Source organism: Bombyx mori, chromosome 17, assembly GCF_030269925.1.
Source record: "Bombyx mori chromosome 17, ASM3026992v2".
NCBI lineage: Eukaryota > Metazoa > Arthropoda > Insecta > Lepidoptera > Bombycidae > Bombyx > Bombyx mori.
The window spans coordinates 8,680,369-8,691,965 of record NC_085123.1 but is presented as its reverse complement, the minus strand read 5'-3'; the positions used below and the strand labels follow the sequence as shown (position 1 = coordinate 8,691,965).

Sequence of the window (11,597 nt, the reverse complement as noted above, 5' to 3'; positions counted from 1 at the left end):
AAAAGACCTAAACTTTTGTATAAAATAAACTTAAAACAAACAAAAGGAATCCGTGCGACGGGGACACATCAAAGGGAAAACAAAATTGTTATTTTTATTTAATTCCGAGCATTTTCATCTATCTTTTAAACCTTCTCTGGACTTCCACAAATAATTCAAGACCAAAATTAACCAAATCGGTCCAACCGTTCTTGAGTTTTAGCGAGACTAACGAACAGCAACTTATTTTTATATATATATAGATTAAGCATGCGTTAGCTCTCAAAAGAAGAACTTCATCTATGCTGGTATAAAAATGTACTACAGTTGGTGGGACAAACAAAATAAGCTGCTCATTTGAATACGAGTACTTAAATTAGTCGTGCTAGTCGTGGTGCTCCCTGCTAGACAACGGACGAGGCAATGGCGACCGAACAGTGGCGGGATAACCATATCCCCAGCTGGACAATCAGCTGGTTGAGGCTGCAGCGGCCTAGGGGGCTAAATCCCCTCTAAAAAGTTCTGGGACGGAAAGGAATGGGAAGCTACCGTTACTATTTTTCCCAAGAAAACCACCATGAGAAAAGTCAAAAAGAAGTTTAGTATGTCGAGCGCTCCGACTGACTCTCGGCGCCAGGACGAGTCCGGGTCTCCTGGTGTGAAGTTGGTTACCGGCTATAAGCCAGTGCGTCATCAGGCTGCTTATAGAAATTGGGTTACTGTTGACTCAAATACTAGTACCACAGGGCGATTAGGCCATAAACAAATCCTTAATGTTGGCACCTGGAATATTCGCGGACTCTTGAGACCTGGGAAAATCGAAATAGTTTGCAGGGAGATGGAAAGTTGTGACCTGGATGTGATGGGCTTAAGTGAGACTCACCTCAGAGAGTCCGGTCATCTTGTCATGGCATCGGGTAAGCTGAGACTCAGTGCAGGTAATCCAGAAAACAGCTTCAGCGGCGTTGGGTTTCTAGTATCAAAGAGAATGCGTGGCAGGATGATCGGGTACAATGCAGTCAATGACAGAATCATTGCACTAAAACTATCTGCCCACCCTTATCCCATCAACATCGTACAAGTATATGCACCGACCTCGAATTCAAACCAGGATGAAATAGACTCTTTCTACAACAGCTTGGGGAAAGTCTACCAAGATATCCCAAAGAAGGAAGTCACAATTCTCATGGGAGATCTCAATGCCAAGATAGGCAATACGCTAATGGATGACCATGTTCGTGGCATAGTCGGGAAATTCGGGCTAGGGACTCGTAACGAGCGAGGGCAGTTACTCCTCGACTTCTGTGCGGAAAACAATGTTTCAGTCATGAACACCCAGTTCCAGCATCATCCTCGAAGGTTGTATACATGGATCTCCCCTAACGGTCAACATAGAAATCAGATTGACTATGTCATGATAGGGAAACGATGGAAATCATCTGTCCTGAATGTTACGACGAGACCAGGTGCAGATTGTGGCAGTGACCGCCAACTACTTGTTGCAAAAGTTAAAATCCGTCTTAAGTCAATCAAACAGCAGAAACCTAGGAAGGTGGTGGACATATCGGGTCGAGCACAGGAGTTGTTTGCCAATGCCATTAAGGAGCGGTTGCGTGATTTTGCCGTAGATCCCTTCGACTCTGCAAATGTTACCTGGGAACAGTTGAAACAGGTAACCTTGCAGACAGCGAGCGAAGTCGTCGGAAAACAAGCAATAGAACAACCTAAATCACCTTGGATGTCCGAAGAAACATGGTCAGCTATCGTCAGAAGAAAAGCCCGAAAGGAGGATGGTCTTACGACTGACGCAGATAAGCATGAGTACAGACTGCTGCATCATGAAGTCCAAAGACTTTGCAGACGTGACAGAGATGCCTATATAAATGCTGTCTGCGATGACATTCAAAGGGATTCTGAACGCATGCATTCTAAGGACATGTTCCGCAGAGTGAAGCTGTTGGCCAAAGAGTACAAGCTGAAAACCTGGACTATTGAGGACGACCGTGGTAACCTCATCATTGACAGGCAGGCTGCGCTAGACAGATGGAGGAGATACAGCGAACAGCTATATTGCGAAAAGGGCTGCAATGATATCGAAGAAAGGGTGGACTATAACCAACATGAGCCAGATATCCTTCTACAAGAAGTTGAGGCAGCAATCAATAGGCTGAAGCAAAAAGCATGCGGAAGGGACAGCGTAACCGCTCTAATGTTAAAGAGCCTAGGCTCGGATGGTACCAAGATTTTACACTCCATTTGCCAGAAAGTATGGCGTACTGGCCAGTGGCCTGAAGACTGGACGGAATCAATATTAATTCCTCTCCATAAAAAAGGCTCCACACGCAAATGTGAGAACTACAGGACTATCTCCATAATCTCGCATGCCAGTAAAATTCTCCTCCATATTATCAATAAAAGACTGGAGAGTTTTATCAGTAGGCAAATCGCAAAAGAGCAAGCAGGTTTTGTTAAGGGTCGAGGAACCAGAGAGCAGATCTTAAACATAAGGCAGTTGATCGAAAAGGCAAGGGAGTTCAACGTCCCGATGGCTCTCTGCTTCATTGACTACGCCAAGGCTTTTGACTGCATCAACTGGAAGAAAATGTTCGACGTGATGCAAGAGATGGGAATACCGGACCACCTCGTCTCCCTTGTTCAGACTCTATATATGGATGGAATTACGAGAGTCAGAATGAACAATGAGTTTTTCCATCCATTTAAGCCCGAACGTGGAGTCAGACAGGGGTGTATTCTCTCCCCACAACTCTTCAACCTCATCGGTGAACACATTATGAGGCTCGTTCTGGAGAACTGGGAGGGGGGTATTCGTGTAGTAGGCCACCGAATTAATAATCTTCGTTTCGCTGATGATACCACTATAATCGGTACCTCGGAGCGAGAGCTGCATGAGCTTCTGAGGAGAGTGGAAGTCGTTAGCAAAGATTACGGACTTTGCATCAACCGATCCAAAACGAAATTGATGTTTGTCGATAGAGCTGGCACAATGACACGCACTCACGAACTGCGTGACCTGGACGTGGTGCAGGAATTTGTGTACTTGGGGTCATTAATATCCAGTGACGGTGACTGTGACAGGGAGGTGGTCAGGAGGGCCCAGATGTCAAAATCAGCCGTGAAGCGATTGGAGAAGATTTGGAGAAATCGCAGCATAAGCAAAAAAACTAAGATAAAGCTCATGAGAACCCTTATCTTCTCCATATTCTTGTACGCTTCTGAGACGTGGACCCTCAAGGGCCGTACCCGATCGAGAATTGACGCATTTGAAATGTGGTGTTGGCGCAAAATGTTGGGCGTATCATGGACCGAGCGCCGAACAAATGTGTCAATTCTCGAGGAGCTAAACGTCAAGACCCGTCTATCTACAATCTGTATGCAGCGTCTCCTCAAGTACTTCGGACACGTGGCCCGACAAAATCCTGAGAACTTGGAAAAATTAATAGTTGTAGGTCACGTGGAAGGAAAGAGAAGTCGAGGAAGATTGCCAACCAGGTGGACGGACATTATCATGGAGGCCACAAACACCAGCGTCCCGGACGCCATTAAGCAGGCCGAGTGCAGGCAGCATTGGAGGAAGCTGGTGCAAAAACTGGACCAAGGTGGTCACGACCCTCAGTAATGAGGAAACGACAGAGAAGAAGAAGACTTAAATTAGATACAAGGCATATGTCACATCGTGCATTTAACGAAGTCAATCTCTAGTCACTCGTTGCTAAAATCGATACCAGTGAACTAACAGCACACTAACGCATTTGATGAGTACACTGTGTAATGGTTCGATTGATGAACAGCAAACACTGCGAAGAGGAACGCGACAATTTGTTTTTCCGAACGACGTAAAGAAAACAAAACCCATTACTTCTGCGTTAAGTAAAGGGTGTGCAATTTATTGAATTTGTTACGACATTAGTATTTGTAATCTATATATACCTATATAAATATGAGTTGCTGTTCGTTAGTCTCGCTAAAACTCGAGAACGGCTGAACCGATTTGGCTAATTTTGGTCTTGAATTATTTGTGGAAGGCCAGAGAAGGTAGGTAAAAAGGTAGATAAATATGAAAATGCTCAGAATTATATAAAAAACAAACAATTTTGTTTTTTTTTTATGTGTCCCACGTCGGACGAGTTTATTTTATACAAAAGTTTAGGTCTTTTATTTATCGATTGAGGCACTACGAAGTTTGCCGGGTCGGCTAGTGTTAAATAAAAAATATTTTTTAAAATAACTAGCTACCCCGCCATGCGTCTATACGTGAAATTTGTCAAAAATCTTCTTTGAAGGACCCAAAAGAGGCTAAAAAAACTGTATAAAGGTTTATAATGATAATGAGTCTGATAATGATCAGATGAATGTTTTAGGAAAGTATACAGAACAAACATACAAATAAATATTTGTTTACATATATAAATAACATTTTGCCAAATAGACTAACTAGGTACTAATTATTATACGTTATGTAAATAAAAGTAGACTAGTTTCTGTGATAGTTCATATAGCAAACAATTGTTCTTTTAGTCTGATTGGGTAAGGCATGAGTGAATGCGAAAATAGAATCACGTATATCGATCGAAATCCTTCGTTTGAGGACGAACGTGCAATCAAGTCCTTGTTAATACCAGTAGCGCGAGGTCTTCCATCGTCAATTTTATATAAGGTTCAATTTTACTATTCATAACTGATGTAACAATTTTGAGTCACTCGCGTAATCTGTTCTTTTTTTGTTTTTGTCTCAAACAGGAGTGTTGCTAACACTGGCAATAGCAAGAGCAGTGCTTCGCATAATCTACCACCGGATCGGAAACACGACCCACTGAGAAGATCCGGCGAGAAACTCAGTGGGCTGTGTCTATGGGTTAATTTGCTCGTCGAGCCCTTAGTCGCAAGCGACGGTATTTGAGTCACGCATTCTGTTTGATATACAATTTCATGAAATGCTTCGGTTTCATGATTATTTTTGATTGCCCTTGTAGGCACAACTTGTAGGAGCATAGCACCCATCTGATGGTGTTTGGTTAGCGTCGCCCATGGACTTCAGCAATGCCCGAGGCAGAGCCAAGCCGCCGCTTAAATTTAAATTTAGTGAAAATATTTTTTTTACCGAACATATTTGACGAGTATGCTTTTATGCTATATACAATTGAGATTTAAGCCTCATTGACTAAGTGCCTGGTGGCGTTCACATTGTAATGTGAGTAAATGCGCCACCCACCTTGAGATATAAGTTCTAAGGTCTCAGTATAATTACAACAGCTGCCCCACCCTTCAAACCGAAACGCATTACTGCTTCACGGTAGGAATAGGCTGGGTAGTGGTATCCGCGCGGACTCACAAGAGGTCCTACTACCCGTAAAAGGACAGATTGATTGTGTAAAAAAGACACAATCGATCTAAATCATTATACAATTAATTCACACACACAATAACATAATAATAACACCTATCAAATGGGACTTCGTAATTGGAGTAGATTATAATAGTGTATTTAAGGTTACGTAAAGCAGACGTGCTTGGTCCTTGTAGGCGACATAACAGACTTACATCCGGAGCAGGTTGGCTTTGAGCGGCAAAACGAACGATATTGTACACGACCAAAGCCCCAGCTAAGCGGTGCACTTTTGTATAGTTTTATTTATCGTCTTCTTTTTTTTTTCTACTTAAGCTGAGAGCTTTGAGAGGCTATTTCAGCGTAACCTTAACTAGTAGGTGAGCTCACGGGGCTCAAACCTGACGACGTTGCTAACACGAGCTCTAGCAAGAGCCGTGCTTCGCAGAATCTACCACCGGATCGGAAGCGCGACCCACTGAGAAGATCCGGCGAGAAACTCAGTGGGCTGTGTCTGAAGGTTAATTTACTCGTCGAGCCCTTCGTTGCAAGGGACGGGTTCGACGAGAACGATAACCTACTTAAAACAAAATATAGGAACAATGAATTTCGCCGTAATTGAAATGTTTGATTCTTTTTATGATTTTTTGTAGACAAGGATGTTGCTTTAGTTGTTATTATTTAATGTAATAACTTTGTTAGATAATAAATCTTGATTTAAAATTGCTTTCTTCATGAAGTTTTCATTCCGTTTTAGCCTTGCATATAATATGCTCAAATATAAACCAAGTGTAAAGTGAACGCAAACTTCATTATTGTACATATCAAAATTAAAGTTATATAAATCTTGGAATATTTTTAATACTATAACCTATTAACATATCTCATGTAAGTTCAAGAATTCTATATTCCGATTTCTAAATTACAGATCCATGCCAACAATTTAGAAAGTTTTATTAATAAAAAACAACAACTTTAATACATTTATATGCGTCTTATTGCGATTATTTCATTTCAAATTCAAATCCCTCTGGGTCTATGGTCTCGCTAACAAATGGTGACCCTATGTTAATCCGAGATTAGAAGCTTAGGCCGTATTCATATTTGCAATGCATTGTTGTAGTGTGACTTCTTTGCTTGTAATTCTATTTAATTATAAGAATATGATAAAACGACTTAACATTGTCGGTTTTTTTTGGTTCTTTGTTTATTTAGGACAACAATATGTTAGCTCTGCAAATTGTTTAATTTGAGTAATTTTAATTTGCGTACATAATATGATGTTCGAAGAATAGTACATTTTATTTATTTATTTTGTTACCTTATTTAATAAGTAAAACAGAAAATCAATGCCCATCTAATTTTGAAGTTATCAGAGCCCGAACAACTCTTTGACTTAATTTTTTTAATTTCGTCAGATTTATTACGATTACATGGCTCAAACAACTTTAGATGAACTCTGAGCTCATTTACCTATATTCCGAAAACAAATCACTAATACGAACAGATCAAATATTAGATGTAGGTGAGACTGTTACACCTCTACCTGCACAATTTGCAATAAAAGATCCTTAAATAGTAAAATTAGTAGTGAAATTTCACTTTTTTGTTGTGACTTTTCTCAAACGATCTCCATTCATTTACTAAAACAACTTTAGAGGCAGATTTATATTAGAAATTCAAATGCCAACATCAACTGAATAATATCTAATCAAATGGAAGTAACACTGTCTGAAGTGGAAAGCTAGTGAACAAATTATCTTATAAGCACACCTCTTATTTCTTAAACACGTAAAATTTGTTATCCAAATATGTTTTAGTGTGCGAAATGCAGAGTAATGAACGCACAACAACTAGCAGTTGAAAATATTTTTTATTTCATACTAGCTGACTCGGCAGACTTCGTAGTGCCGGTAACCGTACTCGTCGAACTCGATAAAGAGGTCGACGTGCAACCTAACCCATGCATCAGCTCGCTGAGTTTCTCGCCGGATCTTCTCAGCGGGTCGCGATTCCGATCCGGTAGTAGATTCATTCGCGAAGCAATTGCTCTTGAGTTGTTAGGTCTCCCTCGGAGGCGCTCGGGCAGTTGTTAGCAAATCCCACCCCTCCTGAGCCTTTGCTCGCCCACCTGTCCTGGTGAAACTGGAAAGGCCTCCGGACCACCAGTAATCCTTCAATCATAAAAAAAAAAACTTCGTAGTGCCTCAATCGATAAATAAAAGACCTAAACTTTTGTATAAAATAAAAATAAAACAAACAAAAGGAATCCGTCCGACGGGGACACATCAAAAGAAAAACAAAAGTGTTTTTTTTTATATTTAATTCCGAGGATTTTCGTTCATTTATCTACCTTTTAAACCTTCTCTGGACTTCCACTAATAATTCAAGACCAAAATTAGCCAAATCGGTTCAGCCGTTCTCGAGTTTTAGCGAGACTAACGAACAGCAATTATTTTATATATATATAAATAAAGGTTTTAAATTAGTGAAATAAATAATGAAACGTGTTTTCATATTCGTAAAGCAGTGACGTAGATAACGTTTGGGGAAAGCCAGTGAACTTTAATTTCCTGTCAAAAAACTCATTCCGTCGGCTTTAGTCGCTACCGCACACAGATGTCTGTGTATATTATGTTACGAAATGTAAACAGACAACATAAATGAGGTGAGCAATAAGAAAAACCACGTTTTCTTTCATCCAGCTTTCTATTTGAAGTTATTTAATATGTTTTATTGAATTTATTTTGGGACGGGTATTCGAAAATGTATTTGTTAGATTATTATGAGTAGGTGAAACTTCAAACATATAATTAAAATTATTTAATTCCTGTGGTACTATTATTATATTGTTACCGAGTCCAGGCAACCCCCGACCGAGAGCCAGCGCTAAAACTATAAAAACGATCCCTTGCTGCGCCTTTGCCTCTTTTTGGTGCGTGGCGTTCGTGTGTGCAGTTCTTGTTGAAACATCTTTGGTTCTTGTGTAATTTTAACAGTTTTCGTTAATAGTAAATTGACATCATTTTGTTAGAAGTTTTGTTAATTCAGTGAAATATAATTAGGCCAGTTCTGTGTTATTTATTTATTTTTGTTAACTACCTCACTTCTGGTCGATAATAATATTATTACTTTTATACGATGATTTACTCCTAAAATCAAATATCTAAAATAAAAAAGATGTGTGGTGTCGTGGGACATCGGAGAGAAACGAAGTTCCTTATTATAAAAATATCAATTTTAAGTTCTATTCGAGGTATAAAGAAAATAAAACTGGAGGTTATGCAACAACCCACAGTCATTCGGTAACGTGCGAACTTATTGTGGTACACTTCATTCACGGTTGTTTGCATAAGAGTTAGTGTATTGCGCAAACGAACGCTCTGAGATCGTGGTCAATGAATGATAAAAATATATGTTATTTTCTGTACGTTATTACAAACTTAAGTCGTACACTGTGTGCATTACTAATAAAAATCTTACGTTACGGACGTTTTTTCCCGGTTAGGGTACCCCTCCGCATCGTCCCATAAGGAACTTCGTACCAAAATTGTATTACATAAAATATATAACTTTGAAATGATATTATCATAAGATAATCTCAAACAGATATTTAATTTAACACAGTACATACCTGGTTACTTTTAGCATATCGCATTCTAATATATTGGATTCGTGAAAATCGAAAGGGCTTAGCCAAAACCAAATATGCTTAGTTCTCTCCTAAATGGAAAATGCGAACGGGGAACAAACAAAAAGTTTGTCGATATGAGAATATATTTTACCACAAAGTAGAAAATTATCTCATACAAGTTCGTCATTGTAAAACACAAGGATAATAAAATTAAACTACATATTATATTATGTATATGTATTTCACTGGAATGGTACACCACGCGTAGTTCGTTTCCAAATGATTCTTGTCCACCTGATGGTTGTCTGGAAGAGATCGCTCTTAGCGATAAGACCGCCAATTGTACTTTTTTGTTTTAATGTATCGCATTGTTTATTTGTTTTTTGGTGTACAATAAAGAATACTCTCTCTCTCTCTATTTCCAGAAATTAGTAAATTTTAACTAAACAGTCATTTATTGCTTAAATGAGACGACGAGCTCACAGCCCACCCGGTGTTAAGTGGTTACTCGAGCCCATAGACATCTACAACGTAAATGCGCCACCCACCTTGAGATATAAGTTCTAAGGTTTCAGTATAGCTACAACGGCTGCCCCACCCTTCAAACCGAAACGCATTACTGATTCACGGCAGAAATAGGCGGGGTGGTGGTACCTACCCGTGTGAACTCACAAGAGGTCCTACTATCGTACCTCGCCTGTTTCTGCCTTGAGGCAGTAATACGTTTCGGTTTTGAAAGTCGATGTATTATTAAACTGTGATTTAGAACTCATGTCTCAAGGTGGCGGCATTTACGTTGTTGATGTCTGTGGGCTACGGTAACTACCAGGTGGGCTCTGAGCTCGTCTACCAATATTAAGCCAATAAGCAATAAAAAATGCTATTTTACACTAGCCCTACATTGTCAAGTATCAAACTTATATAATACAAAATCATTAATGCTTGAATCTCAGTTAATTATAACTAAATTTATATCCTTATAAATTAATTTTACGGCAGCGCAATAAAAGCCTGCTGGGGTGAGTACCACTATCCTGCCCATGTCTGCCGCAAGCCCGTCCCGACTTGAAAAATGGAATAGAAACTAATTATCAGTAACTAAGTAAATATTTGGAATAAACTAATTTTTAAGTAAAGCATTTTTATTTATTTTGATTATTGACCATACCTTATTGAAACATAAGCTTTAGGAAATAAGAAACAACTATCTTATTACACTTTATATTAACAAAAAAAACTTTAATTCCATCAGTTCAGATTCTATCAGTACTAGATGTAATTCAAAGGTTTTTTTTACATATCATTAAAGCTTTTTAATACCTGAAAAGTGGTATATATAATGGAATCATTATCCATACGTCTTTTTCTGCTACTATTAAAACAAAGTCAATAATGAAAATAAATATCACTAGTAATAGAAACATTTGAATTAATTATCATTCGATGCTTTCTTTGTTCACTTTGTTGCGATTTTCTTAGCGAAGTGGTAACTATAAACACCCTCATTTGTCCGGAAACCGAACCGAACCGAATCCTTCGTATCCCCCAAATTTCATTACGAGCTGAAAGGGTCATTGAACCGTCGCGTGCAAATGTGCGTTTTAAGGTATATACCTACATCGTATGAGAGAATTTAAGCATTGAAAAAAAATATGCTGTGAGATAAATTATGTAAATTGTAATGTACCAAAACATTAATTGATGGATAAAATTCTCTGTTTGATAAAATGGATTCTCTGTTAGATCAAATTTTTAAAATTTAAGGGTTTTGTGTTTTTGTAGGTTCTGAGTCGGCGGTGAAGTTCACCATATGAAAGGAGTTGTAAGAACCTACTTGAAAAAAATAATTGGGTGATATAGTCAATGTAGTTTTTATAATTTTTATCATAAGACATAAATTAATAATACCTACAGAAAAAAATCGTTTTTGTTTTTTTTTTGAATTTGGTAACACTGAGTATCTGTCTGTCCTTAAGTCAATCGTATACGAACAAAGCTTTAGAGATCGACTTAAATAGGGAACTTTGTGGAGTTCACAGCACCGTGCATAAAACCTTTGTGACAATAAATCTTTTTGAATTCCATCAACAGCACAATTGAATCCCGAGTATTACGTGCAGGAATCCATTCAAATTTCCAACGGATCAACTGACACCGCAGTAAATTGTTGTCTGGTTAGATTCGAATCGCGTTTTCATTTCTGTGGCTTCACTTTGTTCCCGGGGAATTATTTTTACTAAGTCTTTATCGGGCGATTGGATTTTTGAGCTGTCACAATGGCGGTTTAAAAATGTTATTTGGTTCGAGAACGGTTTTCCTGTTTTGAATTATAATAAAAAAAGGGATTATCAATAGCGTCGAGTGATTGGGAAAATCTAATACAAACTCTGCAGCCGTTATCCATTGTTAAATTCGTAAACGCAATTACGGTGGCCATTTCGGAAAATGAATTCAAAATTTCGAGTAAAGTGAAATCAAGATGAGTGAATTCAATAGATTAGCGAACAAGCTCAGAGCCACCTGGTGTTGAACCACCATAAGCGAAGTCTCAATTTTATTTTATGGCAACCATCGCTTCAGTCAGAACGAAGCGCATAATTTGCCTATAGCAGAAATAGGTAGGTTGTTTGAACGTACCGG

General features: G+C 38.7%; 1 protein-coding gene across 1 annotated transcript; it reads left to right on the top strand.

The window, feature by feature from the left end:
* Positions 1–817: 817 nt before the first annotated feature.
* On the top strand, positions 818–10,771 carry LOC110384710 (LINE-1 retrotransposable element ORF2 protein). Its single transcript, XM_038016973.1, has 2 exons — positions 818–3,236; positions 10,740–10,771. The coding sequence occupies exons 1-2, from the start codon at positions 818–820 to the stop codon at positions 10,769–10,771; spliced, it is 2,451 nt and encodes an 816-aa protein (XP_037872901.1).
* Positions 10,772–11,597: the final 826 nt, after the last annotated feature.